Source organism: Homalodisca vitripennis, chromosome 3, assembly GCF_021130785.1.
Source record: "Homalodisca vitripennis isolate AUS2020 chromosome 3, UT_GWSS_2.1, whole genome shotgun sequence".
In the NCBI taxonomy this organism is placed as follows: domain Eukaryota; kingdom Metazoa; phylum Arthropoda; class Insecta; order Hemiptera; family Cicadellidae; genus Homalodisca; species Homalodisca vitripennis.
Window position 1 is genome coordinate 176,668,635 of NC_060209.1, and position 19,814 is coordinate 176,688,448.

The 19,814-nt window shown below is 37.3% G+C and overlaps 1 protein-coding gene across 9 annotated transcripts in view; it reads right to left on the reverse strand.

Annotated features, from left to right (window-relative positions):
- The window catches only part of LOC124357810 (eye-specific diacylglycerol kinase), a 613,754-nt gene that overhangs the window by 172,261 nt on the left and 421,679 nt on the right, over positions 1-19,814 (reverse strand). For all 9 annotated transcript variants that reach the window (XR_006921984.1, XR_006921983.1, XR_006921985.1 and 6 more), the window contains one exon: positions 8,467-8,632. Coding sequence is in view for 2 of the 9 variants with exons in the window: in XM_046809866.1 (XP_046665822.1) it covers positions 8,467-8,632 (166 nt within the window). In the remaining 7 variants the exon portion in view is untranslated. The remainder of the gene's footprint in view (positions 1-8,466; positions 8,633-19,814) is intronic.

Sequence of the window (19,814 nt, forward strand, 5' to 3'; positions counted from 1 at the left end):
TATTATTTGAATTTAAAGCATAAGGGAACCAACCAACAATTTCCTTAATATATCAACCAATATTATATTTCTTGCTGTGTATTTTATTTAACAACCTTAATAAAGCCTTTAATATGTTTATTAAACACATCTGGAATATATTTCTTGTTTCTTTGTTACTGGGAATGGGGACCCACGCTAAACTTTTAACCTCTTTTTCTCAGTTAGACATCATTGTGGGTTGGTTCCATTATGCATACATACGTCCAGTTGTTCTTGTTTAATTGATTATCTTTGATTTTAGGTTATGAAATAGTTCCACATACATGAAATGTTTTCATTTTTTATAAATATGTTTTTAAAGTTAATTATGTATAATATTAAAAATTACATCAGCACTATTGGTTGTTTCTTAAAAACATACAGTAAATTCAAGTAGGCAAGGAAGAGACTTTAATTTATATATTTTAACTTAAAATATTTATGTAGGGTTTAATAACAATGTTTTTACAGGTATAACAAAGTTTAATTGAAAAATGTTTATAAAATACGAAAACGTATAAAGTATAAATACAACATTTTGAAAGTTAGTGATATTTATCAATGTTTTTAGAGTAAATGGACTTCATTTTTTCCTTGATGTTGATCTATATTCATTTACATTTACAGGACCAAATAGGTCGACCTAAGGAAAGTTACTGATGACCAATAGTGCCAAAGGAAGGAACCTTGAGAGGCTAAACACGAGGACAACCCAAAAGCCATAATGAAGGAGCAAGCAGTTACCCGAAGCTCAGTAGATCAGCGGATATTGCCAGAAGCTTCTATCGCCTTTGTGCTTGAAAGGGTACACATCCGGTTTAAAGCCAATCATCTTCTTGCACATTTCATGTTTTATAGAGCCACAACAACAAAACAAATAAATTTCCTAGTTAAATGTTTAACGAGTACACGAGGCACGTAGACCGGATCAGATAAAATGGTAAACTCAGTAAACACGTGAGCGGAAACCACAGCAGTGCGCACGGCTCCGTGAGGCGGTACTCTGCATCGAATATGTTTTCATCCTTGGACATAAAAATGTAGGTCAAAATCCGTTACCTATCACCAAGGTTTTCACCTTTTTATTATACTGCTACCTAATGCTAATAACAATTTCATGCAGTATTGTACATTATTAACGAGAACGAAGAATCAGTTTCACGGAGTTATCAGTGAAACTATCCGAGTCAAAGTCTTATCGCTAAGAAGATAACGGACTTGCAACTAGCCAACCGGACTCGGAATTCCAACTTTTCTATAGAAAAAAATATCTTTGCAAATGATTTAATAATTTTTGACAGTTCCCTCAAGAGTTTTTGATCAGATCTCAAAGGGTTTTATGCGTTTGTCGCCATCAATGTGAACAACTGTACAGCAACTTCGGCCTATACTAATGGCAAAAGCATTATTATCAAACCGTTCAGAGATTTTCATATTGATCAAATAATCGTAAAGACTGTTTTTCTTAAATATAAAAATGGTAAAAATATTTGGAAGCACCTACTGAAAATTTATCTAAATAATAAAATATAATGTGACTTTTATTACTAGATGGAAGGCTAATTCTTTGATGAAAACTCAAACGATAAATACACTACCCATATACTCCAAATATCCTATATTGATTTTATTTTATTTAAGGAGCATAGTGGTATTAAAGTTTATAACATAAAAGTTTTTTTTTTCAATATTACTGAGCATTAGACCTGCAATATTGTTAAAAATAAAACTGGTGAGTAAATCAGAAGCGTTATACTCACAACCATAGTTTATTTACTTAGCAATTCTAAAATAATAGGTTATTTGTCTTTTTTGCAACCAATATAAAATTCACCGTGTTACATAAAATAAAGTGTTACCTAATATATGTGTAATACGTAGTGTTCAGACAAACAAAACAAATTAAGGAAATCAATCGAATCTCTCCGATGCTCATTCGGTTGTAGTAACACATCATCATACACAAAATTCCGAAATTTTCAATTTATATTTTCGATAATGTGGGAAGTAATAGTACTGAACACTTTTGAATAAACGTGAGACGAAACTGCAAACAAATCAGATTGCTTTTCCTAGAAACTTGGATTTACACATCAAACAATTTGGTGGAAGAAAAATGGGAAATAATATCTCCCCTCAGGGAACACGTTTAACTGTGAATAAGCATTTCTTTAATATCAGCATGGACTGTAACGCAATATTTTTTCATAATCGCGCGAGAATAGGCGATTTTTTAAAATTGTTGTGGAAAATACTCGTTTGAGCAAGAAAATATCGTGCCAAATTTTCACGTGCAAAAATATCAATAACAATAAAATTATTTAATTTTTAAATACGGTAGCCTATGGTATTAAAATATGCATTGTAAGCTGATTACTGAGTAAAAACGTTATTTGAAGATTTCCATGACGTTTTCCTGTTAAAGCGGCTTATAAATCTTCCTTTATTGTATAAAATTATTTAACGAAGGAGTTGAAGTGGTTATTCAAGCAGATAACATGTCTGTAGAGCTGTTTTCTTAAAGAAAAAATGTAATTATAACAATAACGTTTTATTTAGATCATTATTTCTCCTTCAATATTTGACAAATTCGATAGAAATGATATTTATATAATTTATAAAATCCATTAGCTAATTTACTAACTACTTGCTAAAACTTGCAAGCAAAGTCTAGTTCTAGACCATTCCTTGTATGGAAATGTTTCCATTTTTATTTGTCCCACTAGTTATGTGAAATAATAAATGTATTATTATTTCATAAAAGAATACATATTATTTATACACAATACATAAAACTAGTTTACTGTAATGTATGATTTGCTTTATGGGAGAGTATTGTAGTGGCGACAACCAAGGTGTGAATATTTTGTATTCCACCGTCATACTCATGCTAAAACACAAATGCAAAGAAACAAACGTCCAAATTTGGGGCCAAACATAAATAACAGATTCAGAATGCGGAATAAAGATGTACTGGAGATGAATAATGCATCGGAGCAGGGGAGAGTTAAGGAGGGATCCCGACTCGAGACATAGGACCGTCCGTCTCCCTTAACTCGGCCAGGGCCTGCATTCTTGTCACGCAGCATTTCAAGTGAATGCCTCGATATTAACAGCATAAATTAAACTCTGTAAATTAATGGTGGGGAGTTAAGTCAATCCTCATTAAGAACTCGGCAGATTCTTCTTAAGATTGTGTTGTGGGCTGACCGTTTGTGCTCCATTTCGCCTGCCTATTAGTGCAGCATCTGAAATCTGACACTGGTTCAATTCGTTTAGACCGTCTTCGTCACTGTAAGACATATGACAGACGTGGACTCCTGATTCCAGGAGTTAATCTGTACCAATTTCAAATTTCAGATATTGCACTAAGCGGAAGGTGAAATTTAGCTAAACTCAATGTTCGCATTGAATCGGCTTTTTTCCACTGTGGCTATGTTGTATGTAGTCCAAGGACGTAATATAATGAACACGTAAATAATGAACTTGTACAGGTAACATTATGAATAATAATTATTAATTATTAGGACTTAGGACTGTACTAATACTGTACTGAATCCTAGAGACCAGTAACTTGGTACATAGGTTTCTCCAGGTCAAAGGAGAACTTTGTATAACACACAACCCCAGGCACTCAGGAGGAGGTTAGATACAGAGGAAAAATCAATATTGATATATTCAATTGTGTGCATAAAACGAAATTTGAAAAACCTTTTTTACTCATTATCGAACTTCCTCCAGTATGTTTGAGCAGTCGCACGGTTTGTGATTCGTAGGACCGTTCTGAAACATCAGGTATATACTTACATCTTTATTTAACGTACAGCTTGTTGTGTTGTTCTTCGCGATATTTATTTGTAGCTTTTAAATTTTTAAAACTGTATAATTTGTTAATGGCGCCTAAAGAAGAGACTAGATTTTAATATTCTAAACTTAGGATTTTACCCTTGTGGCATAATAATGGAAAATATTCTAAATATTGTTATGTAATATATATATATATATATATATATATATATATATATGTGTGTGTGTGTGTTACTGGAGAAATTTACAAATTAGAAACTTAACTAAATGAGATGGAAATCTCTGTTCAGAAAAAAATTCCTTTTACGTCACCAGACTCACAAAAGAGAAATTGAGAAATCATCTTACATTTTTTGTTTTAATTTTCGGTGAACAAGTCTATACAGTTAAGAGAATTATTGGAAATTGATTAATGCAGCATTCGTAAACATACACCTTTACAAAATGATACATTATACTGCAATTTATAGTTACTGATTACTTATTATTTATTAATCTCGGTTTAAATTTGTATTTCCCACGATTTTTAAAAAGAAAACATTAATAAATATAAAGTTTATCCAAATATAGTTGACGAAAGATAGTAACTGGTGTCTTAATTTACTTTATCCTACGGTGTTACAATTTTTCTCTATTTACGAAGTGACTGATTTATTCTACAGAAAGAAAATACAATGTAAACAAGCACGCGCGTGTGGAGACCCCTGTTGCTACATAAAACATGTCTCGGCGGTCGCGGCGCTGATATATTTCCTCTTAAGTCTGGTGTCGCACTCGTGTTCCTTGGCGTATTATACGCTGTATTTCATCTCTATCACTCTCTTCTTGTTCGAACTATTTTTAGCGAACACAATACAATCTAATTTGTGTCTGTATTGTAGAATACATTATATTTACTTAAGCAACTGCTACATTGCCCGAAATGGTTCTTGACTCAACCAAATAGGATTCTTTTACCATTACATATTTTCGTTTAAATTTTAGGTAAATTTTGTAAACAAGCTAGAAGAAAGCTAAAGCCATGAAATTAAAAATTTCCCCTTACTATTATTTATTTCAAAATACACAGATGATGGACGATCTGCATATATTATTGCAATTGCATGATATTAAAGTTTATAAAAAAGAAATTCTGCAAAAGAGGTTGGACCATGTCGAGGTTTTCAGAGTATGTTGATAAAAAATATGAGCAAAGTAGCATACATCGTTTTTAAACTTACAGTAATTGAATAAGAACCTTCTTGGCTTAAAATAACTATGCTAAATAGTTAACATAGTTTTTAAATAAGTTATAATCAAAACACAAAATAATTAAATAAAGGTAGGGTACTCAAAACGGAAGAACTTTGATACAAGTGCTCTGTCATTATACATTTATTTTTTAATCTTCCCAACACCCACAAAACTCACATAGAAATATTAATTCACCTCCACATGTTGAGGTATTAGCCTACATTTTACATTCCTTTAATGAAAAATATTTTTTTGTTTAATATTTCACAGACCTTGTGCACTTTAAATTTACATTGACAACAGTCTTTTTTTAGATGTGTTACCATCTTAGTATATCATAATATATCATTTTTCATACTTCCTAGGCTTAAACTGCGTTCTAAAAACTAACTTTAAAGTTTACCGGCTGAAGTTTCAGTTTAACATTTCTTAATCTGACCCCAGCGAGACCAACATATTTCAAGAATTATATTAAACTTAAACATTAAACATCAATAAATTTTTCGTCTATCAAAATCTTCGTGTAATTATAAGAAAACGTGGTATCAAGTATTTTCTGACTCACTGTGAAGTAATTTCACATTACATACAGGATTCAGGTAGCATAGGGGAGAGCGGGGCAAGTTGATACGTGGGCAAGTTGATACAGATGTGACTGTGAGCTAACGCGCATGCGCAGGGCGGACATGAGTCAGTAGAGGTTGTTGTTTACCGAGACGCAGTGCCCACACGGCGTCCAGCTGTCAACAGAGTACTCTACGTGTTTTTATTGTTGAAATTGTGTTTTCATGAGTAGAAAGTAATTGTTGGCTAGTGTGTTTGAGTTGGCGTACCAGCAAGAGGATAATATTCAGGAAGTTCACTGTTAGCACAGTTAAACACCTGTTTCTTGGTAAGAATTCCATGATAGTTTCATATTTCTGGACTTTATATTTTAGAGACTTAAGTTAGACTTAAGAGACAATTGTTCAATGGGGCAAGTTGATACGCGTAGCTGGGGAAAATTGATACAGTGTATCAACGTACCCCAATATTGTAAAAATTAGAGTTTTGTCTTTTCTTACAGAAACATGGTGCGGAATTAACAAGGAAGACAGATCGAGGGAAAGTCCCGGATGAGAGCTTTGAAAAAGCCTATGAAGCTGTCAAGACCAAAACCATGTCTTTGTGGGAAGCAGCTGTAGCCTTTGAGATCGAAAAAATGACATTGTTTAGATTTATAAGAAAAAAAAGATGAATCGCAAGGTCAAACCGTTACAATGGGGTATGCCAAACCGAGACAAATTTTTCCAGACCAATTAGAATCTCAACTCGAAGAGTATATAATACACTCTTCAAAAATCTACTACGGACTTACACCACAAAACATCAAAGTTTTAGCTTACGAACTTGCTATGGCTAATAGGAATATCATTACATTACCTGATTCATGGATTAACCATAACATGGCTACAAAGGACTGGTTTTAGCTTATTTATGAAAAGACACCCTAGACTATCAATCAGGGAGCCTGAGGCTACGAGCCTTAGTCGCGCTACCAGTTTTAATAAAGTCAATGTTGATCTATTTTTTTGACAATTTGAAGAGTACTTTAGATAAATACAAAAATTGAACCTAAGGATATTTGGAATATTGACGAGACCGGTGTGCAAACAGTTCAGAGGCCAAACAAAATCGTAGCTCAGAAAAGGAGTACGCCAAGTAGGGAAAGCTGCGTCAGCAGAAAGGGGGCAGACTGTCACTATGGTATTGGCTGTCAGTGCCATCGGCAACTCAGTTCCTCCAATGTTCGTATTCCCAAGAGTATTCTTCAAGGATCACTTTATCATTAACGGGCCACCAGGATGTATTGGAACTTCCTACCCATCCGGATGGATCACATCTGAATCGTTTTTGACGTTCATTAAACATTTTCACGGCCACGTAAGATCTAGCAAGGGCAATCCCTGCTTGTTTGGTTTTGGATAACCATGAATCACACTTATCTATTGAAGTGCTCACTTCTGCAAAGAAAATGGTATCGTCATGTTGTCTTTCCCCCCCCCCCCACACTCCCCACCGCCTGAAACCGCTTTGACAGGTCAAATTTAATGGGCCTTTCAAAAGATTTTACTCCGCTTCAGTCGACGACTGGATGGTCAACAATGCAGGGAAAACTGTAACAATCTACGACATTCCTGGCATAGTAAAGATGGCACTCCCTAGAGCAATAAATCCTACAAATATTATATCTGGGATTTTCAAGCAACAGGAATCGCGCCATACAACAGAGAAGTGTTTTACTGAGGATGACTTCTTGTCCAGCGCAGTCACGGATAGAGAGATGACTTCACAAGACAGCACTGTCAAGACTTCTCAAGCTGGGACAAGCAACGCGATGGTCTACACTCCAAAAATGAACCGAACTGAGACTACAACTGCAGTTCCATCTACAAATAAGGATGTTTCTGTAGGCGTATTCACTGTAAGCCCTCAAGAAATCCGCCCCTACCTTAAAGCTGGAGAGCGAAAAAATATCAAAAAAGGGAAGAAATCTTTAAAATCCGCTATCCTTACTAGCACACCAGTTAAGGAGAGGCCTGGAAGTGGAAGCCAAAAAAAAAGGAAGCTAAAATGGTAGCCAAGTCAGAAAACGCCAAAAAAAGACTTTTTAAAATGATAGAGAGTCAGACTAAGGAGAAGAACAAGGTGAAGAAACAGAAATGCGTCCCAAAGAATAAAATGAAGGTTGAATCAGAGTCGGAGGAAGAGAACGACGCCCTGTGTCTCATATGTTTGGAGCCATTCTCTGAATCCAAGCCAGGTCAGGACTGGATACAGTGCATTTCTTGCAAAAATGGGCCCATATAGAATGTGGGAAAGACTGTAAAATGTACACTTGTATTCACTGTACATCTGACTTTGTAATCAGTGATTCTGAGTAGGTTATGAACACAATCTCATAAACTGTGGTGTTTAAAATAGTGTAATAATATGTCTTACGTTACCTTTCTGCTTAATACATTTTTTCGATTGTCCTATTAAGTGATTATTTGCTACCTTAATGTCTATTAGCTTATTATTTATACACTTGTATCAACTTGCCTCTCGCTAGTATCAACTTGCCCCCATGTGGGGAACATTGATACACTTTTACAGCATTAAACAAATATTTTAATTTTGGCGAGATATATATAGTTAATCAAAGCGTCAATACCATAGAAAAGTGCACAACTAATTGAAGTATAATATCAGTATTTTTCCAATTACAAAATAATTCAAACAAAAAATGTAAAAAATAAAATCTGAAGTTTGTCTCAACATGCCCCGCTCTCCCCTACAGAGTTTCTTTACGTTAAACAGTATGCTCTAGCTCCGGTTTATAGTTACACTGCAAGAACACAAGTATACTCGTATAGCACTCACCGTACAGTCGCCTTCGCCCACGTAGCAGAAGTCCCCCGAGGCGTTGGTTGGGGACCAAAGATGGTCGCCGTTCACCGCACCTTCACTCCAGTCTGGGGTCGAGCGAATACTTCGTTGTGCCGCCTCCGCCCCCGCGTCCGCACCGCCCCCGCCTTGCACTGCCTTCCTGTCCAGACATGCCGAAAAATTAGATTTACTTACGAATACTAGAAATAGATATATTCAATTAACTTTAAATTTTTAGTACAATAACTTAAAGTAAAGTAAGTTAAAGATGTGTTATTTTATCAGGAGAATTTACCAGGAGCCCTATATAACACTTAACCTAGGTGACTTCCGAACCATCACCAACAGCCGGGCAGGCGAGCTGCTTGCGAGGACAGGATTTTTTACATTACACCTTTGTACTCTTAGATACAATACTGTATCTGTTTCATCTTGTGTACACTTTTAAATATCCATTTCGAAAGGGCAGAATAACAAATCTAAACATAACAAACTGTAACGCCAAATACAATCCAATGGTATTCTAAATACTGAAAGAATCCATTAGTTTGCAGAACTACTAGGAACTGTTTTAACTTAAATATGAATTGTCTTTCCAACAGAAAATACCAGCATTCAAACATGTACTTACGAATTTACACCGCATTCTTTAATGAATGAAGAATGACTGAAGGATGCATGAACTATTGTGAATAAATGGGCCGGAGCGGTATTACTAACCAACACCATTTTTCTTAGTAAGAATCGGTAATTGACTGAGGATTAACGAATTGTCTGTCCGCGCGATTTTTATAAATTGACCTAGACTTGAAATTGTGAACGAAGCCTAATTTCTATATGAGGAAAACTGAGTTCGATTATGGTGCTTGTCACGCCATAGCATTTGGCTGGATGTTAGTGAATATTTGTAAATTGAAGAAAATAGCAGAATAGTAAGTTTATAAAGGGAGCACAATCATATGAGGTGTCACCATGTGGCAGTTTTATTCATACACTAATAAGAAATATATTAATGTGGAACGAAAATGTTAAAATTTACTTTTATTAGATATGAAATCCTACAAAGTGTAAATGTATCATGTGGCAAAATATTTCGAGGAAGATTCGTACTGTAAACTTTAATTTTTGGAACGTCATTTCTACGTAGACAAGAATTAGTTCAATGGAGTTGTATTTGTTATTATGGAATTTGGCTGAGCGTCGTTAAAGCCTAGCACGCAGTACGATGACAAATTTCTCTTTAATTTGCCAGTGGTTGTAAAGATTTATATGGCACATGATCGTTTGTCGTTATATCTGTTAATAATGAAATGAACAATAGATTTGAAAGTTAGGATTGAACCTCAGCGAAGCCTGTTACAGGACACCCTTGGTGTGGCGCACTGCCTACAGAACTGTTTCATATAATGTAACTTACAGTATCGGAGCCGAGTATGGAATTCGCTGCCCACCTCAACATCCAGCCACCCCCAGGTTTGTGGCATCAAAACGGTATTTCATGGAGTGGATGGTCGCTGCTGACGGCTTTGCTAGGGTGGGTTGGGGAGCAAGCGGTATTATTGTTGAGAGTGAATGGTTTATTCTTGAATAAAGTGTCTGTTTAATTATAATCAGTAATTTATAGAACTATGAAGAAATTTAGATTTATTAGCATAATTACTGTGGTTTAAGAATTTTGCTCAATTTTAGCCTTTTAAAATATATTATTGTCTTTTCTTAATTTAGTTATATTGTATAAAAATGTATTTAATTGATATGTTTAAGTGTAAGAAAGGGCCAAGAAGTCCCTCTTTTTTATATTGAAAAATAGCAAATGAAGAACAATATCTATTTTATTATATTCTAGCTTGTATTTAATTAGTCATAGAAATTACCAATTAATACAATTATATACAATTTTAAATATTTTATTTAAAAATACTTAGTTAATTTCTTTCGATTTAAAAAATGTAAAAATGTAAAAATTTTAATTAATTATGCCACGCCCTCATCAACTAACAAAATACAGTAAAATAAAACAATGCATGGCTAGAGAAAAGAATGATCCGTTTCAAACCAATATTATTAAAACTGCTAAAATATTGATAACTGCGCAATACTTGTTAACATATGTAACCAAATACATAACATGTGTAAAACAGTATTAAAATAAGTAATTTTTCAAAATATTGTTTATAGAGTGCCACAAAGAAAGCACACGACTTGCTTATGTGTTAAGGAATCACCACTACACACGGTCAGATAAGAACCCCAAGTGGCATGTCGCCATTGGCGTTATCTGGAAGATGAATAGTTGTAGGGCTCGGAGGTAACGTTTTCTCGCTTTTCCAAGCTCCATCAGACTGTTTTATCGCTTTCTTAAAATCAAACACTCATCTTTACACGTCATAACTATTCATTAATCAGTGTATGTATGTATTTTAGAGCTAACAGGTCATCTACATGGCTTTCCTTCCCACCTAATAAATAATATTGATACAAAGAAAATCTCTTTGGTAGGTTTTGATGTTGCAATAAAAATCTCTAATTTTCTGACAATATGCAATCGAAAATGTGTGTCGATCCTAGCTCCTTATAAAATGAAATCTATTATTTGTCTAATTTTTTAATCGACGTAGTAAGTAAATCTCATAAATAAATATAGGAGTAAACAACTCTACCTTAGTTAAGCGTTAACAAAGCTTATCACTCAAGGGACGGAAACAATTTCATATACGTATCGGTATGTCTGCACGGTATTTTGAGAACGATATAACTTGCAGAATTTTTGAAACTTTTCATGGAGTTTTATTTCCATATAATCAGCATATAGTTCAATGATTATTCAAAAGCTGCGTATCATTTTATGGAATTTGGTTGAGTGTTAGTGAAAACTTTTATATTGGTATGATTGGTAACCGTAATGTCAATAGGGAAATCGCAGAATAAATAAATTTGTGAATAAAGTCCAGTGAAATTCCATTTACCCACCACCCTATAGTTCGGTACGTTTGGTAATACGGTACGCTTTTTGGGAAAAGTAACATTTTCTTGAATAATGAAAAATTAATCATTTAATACGCACCGTTATTTTTTCTGCTTTTGGAGTTTTTCTGTGTTTAGGAGGGCGTGAAGGAGAGGTTTGGCGTCATATTCGGCCAACTTCGGGTAATATCGTTAAGACTCGAGTCATGTGACTCACCATGGCCGTCGGCTGTCAGTTTGTGCAACCACTTTTGTATCGTTTCATTTGAGCCTAGTAATAGTAGGTCAATTTCACAGTTAATGTGCTCATCAGTACAGGTTGTGATGGAAGGATGATTCTAAACGTCTGACGTCTACGCCATAGCCTTCTGAGATAAGCAAGCAGTTTCTAGAGAGGCTGGCAGTGGCAGTACAGTAAGGGACTGTGGCCTTAACCTTGCCGTATTCCACCCAATTGTTGTGTTGCGTATACTACTCACTGTAAATACACACATATAAAGAGAACTAGCTGAAGGTTATATTTGAATAATAAAAACTTGGTTTGTGTAATATTTGTTTATTTATTACGTCTACATTATTTCTGTAATATTTATTCAATAATCCGGCATATTTGATAATTCAGCCATGTCTCAAGTCCTGACCGTGCCAGATAAACAAAAGTTTACTGTACACAAGTTTGCAAGAAAAAAGTTCTATTTTCGGCCACAGATTTCAAAATTTCTGGTCGGCTATGGCACGTTTACAAGTGGCGAGGAATATTTAAATACATTTTCCTATAAAAAAAAAAAATTTCTTTGAAGCCACGTTAGTATTTTTCATAGGCTTACGTTCTAGATGTCACACCTAAGATTAAAAATTTCCTGTTCAAAACCGCGTCGGAATGTTCCTTACACAATTAACTTCTTGAAATGTTCAGCCTCGCTGTGGAGGAGCCAAGACGAAATATTTCAAGATGACAGTTATGTAAGCAATGTTTCGACGTGGTTTTAAACCGGAATACCTTGTTGACAGTATCATGCTTGTATTTACCCTACACCAATCTACGATGCAGAGCATATTCATTCTCGTGTTAGAAGCATTGCAATTAGCAGTGAATGAAAAGGCGACATTATGCAACTAGTGAATGCTTTATGCAACATCTGCTTCCTTACAACGTGTATATAACATTATCAAACTAATGTGATAATTTAAATAATAAGTAATTAATAATAAGTGCTTTCCATATCGTTTTCCCATGCTGAGTAATGCGTATGAATTGACAACTGAATCAATTCCGGAATCAAATTGGTGTTATTCTGCCTAAAGAAAACTGCCTAACCCCAAAAAGCTTTTCTCCCCATCACGAGAATTAATTACGGTTTGACAGTTAATAAATCAAATATCTGATTTAAAATATACTTCAAGATTGATTCTTGTATTGAACAGCTAGTCTTTCAATTAGATAAAAACCTGGTAAATGAAACTTTTGTAGCATCAGTTAAATATTTAAAGAAATAACGTTAAATTCCATTCTCAATCTTAAAATACGTGTGATCTGACTATACTACATTGCCTAAATTAAAATAAATTAGATTACGGAAAATTTTTGGCGTGTACACGACAAAATAAGCCCTATACAAACATTTGCCCTGTAAAAACTCACATCGTAGTTCTAGTTTTCTTAAATTGAAAAACTTAATAAGTATCGTTGATTTATGTGTTTGGAATATTTTGAAACTGTGGAGTGCAGGTGGATTAAAAGTCTAAACGGACGCCCTTTTGAAATTAAACAATAGTATATTCAATACAAAATAATAAAAAAAACACTGCTATTACAATTGTTTCTGTAAAGATAGGTTTCAATCTAATAAGGAAGCGATTCTAAAAGTAAAAATCTAAGTTGTGTTAATCAAATACAAATTTCAATTTTTAAACAAAATTCCTGTGAATATATACGTTACTACGTATACAAGCATATAGTATACGTAATCTAGCGTTTCAATTTCAATTGTCCCGCAACAATCACTTATAAATAAATGAATATCATATTACGTTGAATGAGTTTTCAAATTAATCGGATAAAATAAACTGTAAAAAGTTTCAAAAATCATATATAATTAATCAAATTAAAGCTGTTTCGTGGATAGTAGCAATATGACCAACATGTGTGTGTGTTTTAGTAATTAGACGTTTAAACTAAACACTCTCGTAATGTTAACATTGGAAAATTTAAAATACGTGGCTCAGAGGCCTAATAGTTATAGTTGCACATCAAGAAATCCATCAACAATTAATTGTCGAACAAATTTTTATTCTCACAAGAGCCAGGAGTTATTTTCAGTAATTAATATTTCAGAATAGCAACATGTTAATGACATAGAACAGAAAATGATTCAATCTTTTTTAAATTACTTTTAATTATTCATTCTACCGATAGTACTGTATATCATGATTATCAAGGTTTTAGTTGAATTTAAAACATTCTTATAAACATTTAATAGTCGTTAAAACTATTTAGTATTTGCGTAAAACTGATGGAACTACCACTTACTGTTAAATTTTCCGGATGCATTTAAAAAAATAATCGAACGAAAACAACTATGCGAACACGGAAAGTATAATTGTTCGATTCTGACTACGTACTCCACAAGGAAAAATGAGAAAACAGATCAGAAACACCCGGATAATCTTAGTTCATTGTGGTATTCCATACGACACCTTCACAATACGAACTGACCTCAAGTGGGGAGAACAGAGACCGCCGCTGACGCCGAAAAGAACGGCTGATGCTGAGGGACCTGCTGAAACTAAACGACTGCCTCATGCTGAGAGATCTCTTTAGACGCCGCATTCCTCGGTGCGATGCACATCAAGACTGTGCCCGCACTGCCTATGCTTAGCTTCCGCCACAATGATAGCTGACCGCATCCGTCCAGATAATGTGGCAAAGCCTAGCAGCACTGTATCACTGTAACTAACACTCTCGACACTGTGCAGAGTGGATACCTCAATAATTTCAGACCTTATTCTTGTTCCTTCACTTCAGATTAGAAGGTGAGGAAACCCCTCATAGCACTTAGTCCTAAAAGAGCCTTCTTTGCGCTGTTTCCGGAGTGGAAGGACATTAAGGATGGGTAAGGTTGATGGTAAGGGCTACCTTCTGTCGAGACCCCATGAAGAGTAATAAGGGCACTATCTCAGTAATGTTACTTTGGAAAAAAGGGGAGGCTAGCTCTGTTCCTGCATCTTCCACGCGGACAGGGAAGCCATACTCCACCATATTTAGGCTTGAAAAGCCATCAAGGGAATACCACCACTCCAAGAGTTACTACCCGCATTCCACATCCATAACATTTACAGGTATGATGAGCCCTTACCCAACCCATGTTCCCTTATCCTCGATTTGCGGTAGTATTTGCGTTTTGAGAAGGGCCACCTCCTGTCGCGATCCCTTGAAGAGTAATAAGGGCACTATCTCAGTCATGTTACCTTGGAAAAAGGGAAGGCTAGCACTGTTCCTGCATCTTCAACGGGGGCAGAGGAAGCCATACTTCCTCATATTTAGGCTTGAAAAACCATCAAGGTAATACCACACTCCAAGAGTTACTATCCGCATTCCACCTCCATAACACGCTACAGCTATTTCGAGCCCTTATACACCCCATGTTCCCTTATCCTCGATTTGCGGTAGTATTTGCTTAATGAGTCGCTTCGGAACATTCACTGGGTTCACCAGATGCAAGTGATAATTTAGGTTTGTACTCCATCTAGTGAAAGTCTACAATGTGATTTTGCTGACAATGTACTGTTAGGAATACATAAACCAGAGGAGAACCTTCTGCAGACTTGGGTGAAATTCATAAAGGTGTGAAAAATACTGAGCCGGTTCAATACCTATATCTCCCCGGCTCATGTGTGTTTTATATAGTGTGTGTGTGGTTTATTGGCTGCAGAGGCGACTGACCTTTTGAAGGCGTTTGGCCTTTCCGGCAGAGTGGCGTAAAGACTCTGAGCTGTAGTGTACTAGTTAGGAGTAGCTCCCTGTTTAATATTTTGGTTTATTTTAGTATTTATTAGATTTGCTGAGCTGATTCCTTCTAACATGTGCGGCTAGGTTTACGGCCCCTCACTGATGAGGTCCAAGGGATGAGCTGTTTTATCTCCTGTCATCTCTCCATCATGCGTGGTCGCAGAGAACCTTCACTTTTGCGCTCTGCTGAGGGACGGCCACCATGATGGACACAACTGCTAGTCAAAATCTGTGATACCCTGCATTCTTTATTTATTTGTTATTGTTATTGTTTGCCATTTATATAGTTTATATTTTTTGTTATTTTATTTTTAAGTTAGTTTTAGATATTATTTAGTTATTTCTTGGATTTCATTAGGAGCCCGCCCTTAGCCGAAGGATACCGGGTGGAATTGGCATTTCTTGTTTCAAATTATGGCGTGTCTAATTTTTTGTATGCCAGGTGCACCTGACAAGAATTGTTCGAGGTATATACTACTGCAGGCACTTTTATTTTTTTATTTATAATATATATTATATATATATAGATATACTATATATACTATACTTAATTCTATTGACTGGATAGGCCTGTGTTTTCGTAGTAAATGAACCTGAGTATACTGACCACGGTGTTTTTTTTTTTTTTTTTTTTTTTTTACCTAGTTTAATATTGATCCGGCATCCCGTTCGCCACCATGGGCGCGCGTTTTCCCTGTTGGTTTGCTGTGGGGTGTGCGAGCGGCGATGTAAGGTTTCAATGTAGCAGAGCGTGGTTACCTGCTCTCTCAGCTGTCTCTCAGTTCTGGTTTTGTTTGTTGGTGTAGGTTAGTGTTAGGTAGGGGGAGGTTAGAGTACACATTTTTTTTTATTAGGAGCTCGCCCTAGCACAGGATACCGGGTGGAATTGGTTTAGTGTCTTGCTTCCTGCAGACTTACCCTTTGCAGGGAGCAGGGGACTCTAAATTGCTTAACCGCTAAATTTACCTAACTGTACTCTACTTCTCCCCTATCAATGTGTTGTTTTGTTATATTTATTGCTTCTGTGTTTGTAGGTTGTGGTTAGTGTATATTTGCAGGGTATCCTTCTATTAGGTAGCAGGTATTAAGTTCTTCACTTGGACCTCGTCAGTGTAAGCCCTTTGTGAGTTGAGTCCACTTAGTTTACTAAGTAATTGTTGCGTACGCTTTGTTGTATTTATTTTGTCTTAATTGTTTGGTATGGCGTTTTCCCCTGGTGCCTGAACATCTGCGCAAGCCCGAGTTGGTTTTTGAGGTCCTGGCGAGAGACAGAAGCCCGAGGGAGATGTGAGGGCATTAAGAGCTCAATTACGGGATTGTATAGCGTTGGACCGCAGCTGGAATGCAGAGTTCCAAATTAATACTGAATTTGAGTTTTGTAAAACCCGAATGGAAGAGTTAGAAGACGATATTAATTTTGAGTCACTTCCCATGTCCGGGGTCAGCGAAGGCTAGATTGGCATCTCAACTTTTACATTGGCGTGACAGAATAGTTTTACTTATGTCAGCTCCTAGTTTAGACTCTGATATTAAAAAGTTGGGCCTTTTCGGCCAGTAACAAATTAAAACAAGCCTTAGATGGTTTGAGTGAGGTGCGCTCGGTGAAAGAGAAGGGGTACTATTTACCGCTGTCACTCCAACGGAGGTTCCCACTACCATTACCTTTGCTAACCGTCCTCCGGCTCTTTCTTTCGAGCCTCCCAGAGTTACTACTATGTCTCCGATGGGTAGTGGCCCCCCTGAAGCGGCTGGTGAGGCATCATCTATAGTTGTGCCTTCCTTTTCTAGCTTTGGCAAATTGCCCCATCCTTTGGGGAGTGTTTTACAACACTTCCCCAGAGTTGATGGGCTTGACACTAATTTACTTATCCATTTCCTTCTGGAAGTTTTTTTAAGCTGAGAGAATTTTCCTGGTATGACAGATGCCATGCTTATGCCAGATTTTAGCGCAGTTTTCCTTAAGGCCGCTTTTTTGATCGCCTTCTAGACTGCCTTAAGAGAGGTGCCACTTTTGACCAGTTCCACGCCGAGATCTTGGAGTTTCTTTGTACCTGCTCGGGTTAGGGAGCGCTTGCGGGTGGAACGCGTTTACCGTCCTCAGGCACCAGACGAGACGTTGAGCCATTTTGTCGGGGAGATACGGGATGTAGCCCGGGTGTTACGCTTGAGCTTGAGCGAAACAGAGTTGGTGAGCCTTATTTTGGAGGGCATTAAACCTGAAGAACGCTCTCGTTTGATTTTTTGTAGCCGTCCCGCATCTTTTGCGGATTTTGGACCGCCTCTCCATCATCTCTAGAGGGGTTCAGGATGCGGATGATCAAAGGGAGGCCATGTCGAGGCATCTTCCTCACTTGCCTCCGGGGCCGGTCCATGCTCCGGTGCGGTCTGAGCCAGCGGCTGCTCCTTCCCGTAGGCAGCCTCCTACCTGTTATGGCTGCAAGCAAGTGGGGACATATTTAGACCGTTTTGTCCACTTAATAAAAAAAAACTAGTAAGCTTGCGGACGAGTAAGCCCGACTCGTGCCGTAAAGGTAATTTGAGGGCAAAAATGTACATAATTTTGATGGTAAAAGGGTAGCTGGTTTTAATACAGAACAGAAAGAAAACAGAAAGAAATAGACTTGGGGACAGTTATCATCGTTGGCCGAGAGGGGAGGTTGCTGCTCTGGCCGCGCAGGGAGTAAGGGCTGCCCGCTCAACCTGCCCACAACTGGATGTGCTTGTGGGGAATGTGGTGCAGAAGGCCCTGGTTGATTCTGGGTCAGGCACGCAGCCTGATTTCTTTGTCGTTTTTTTGAAGATCTAAAATCCTCTGGGCTAATACGGCAGGTTGAGCCTAGTTCACTTATCTGCTGGACTGCTTCACGCACACCTTTACCTATTATCTGTAGTGCCCAGATTCACATCAAAATTAATTATTTCTCTTGGGATTGGAGCTTTTTGTGGCTAAGGACCTGACTTTTCCTTTCATCTTGGGAGCAGATTTTATCGGAAAAACTGGCATGATTTTGGATTTGGCCTCCAGTCATGTTTTCTTTGCTTTCGCCAGGCGGGTGCTCGTTCCCTTTTCTGATGTCGAGTCTCGTGGGACTGCTGCCTTAGAGATGGAAGATAAGAGCTTTGACTCCTCCTGACCAACTAGGACATCTTACGCCGAAAGAGGCTGAGGACATAAGGCAGATTTGTTCCAGTTTTCCTGAAGTCCTCACTGACAAACTGGGCACGACCAATCTCTTGGAGTACGAGATTCGTCTTACAGACACCCGTCCTGTACGTTCCCATCCATATAAGCTTGCTCCGCCCAAGATGGAAATTCTGAGAAATATGATCGATGATTTACTTAAGAGTGGGGTAATCGAGCCGTCTTGCTCAAATTTTTCCAGTCCAGCGTTTCTAGTGCCGAAACCTAATGGGAAGTCCAGATTGGTCCCTGGATTATCGAAAGCTCAATGCTCAGATAGAAATTGACTCCGTGCCTCTCCCCGATTTGCATTCTGCTTTCGACTGGTTTTGGTAAGGCCAAGTATTTCTCCATTTTTGATCTTAATCAGGCATACCATCAGATTCCTCTAAAACACGAGTCTCGACCTCTCACTGCCTTTTGTGTGCCTTGGAATTTGTACCAGTTCACCCGAGTGCCAATGGGCTTGGCTGTGGGAGCCCAAACACTCACCAGACTCCTGGATTCTATCTTTCATGATGTCAAATTTAAGTTCGTGTTCAACTATCTGGATGACCTGCTTGATGTACAGTGAGAGTTATGAGGAGCACTTGACTCATCTGGAGGAAGTTCTAACTAGGCTTCGAGAGTCTGGCCTTACCGTCAATCCTGAAAAGGTGAGTTTTTGCCTCAGCCTGAAATATCGTTTCTGGGTCATCTTGTCTCTTCTCGAGGTGTTTGTATTGATCCAGAGAGAACCCAGGCAATCAGGGAGTTTCCTCCTCCTAAGGATGCCAAGGGGATTGCCCGTTTTGTGGGAATGATAAATTTTTATCGTCGTTTCATCCCCAATGTTGCTGAAGTGGCGGCCCCTCTGAACTCTCTTAGGAAAAAGGGTGCCAAGTTTGAGTGGGGTGAAGCGCAACAGACTGCTTTTGAGCAGCTGAAAGAGGCAGTGATGCAGCCTCCAGTCTTGGCTATGCCTGATTTCAGTCGTAGGTTCGTCTTGCAAACTGATGCTTCCTCCTTAGCCGTTGCTGCTGTTTTTATCCCAAGAAGTAGATGGTATCCGGCAGCCCATAGCTTATGCTTCACGCACGTTAACCTCTTGTGAGAAGAAGAGTTGTTCTGTTTATGAGCTGGAAATGTTTGGCTGTCGTGTTTGGAATTAACAAGTTCAGGCGTTACCTAGAACATAAAGAATTTTTG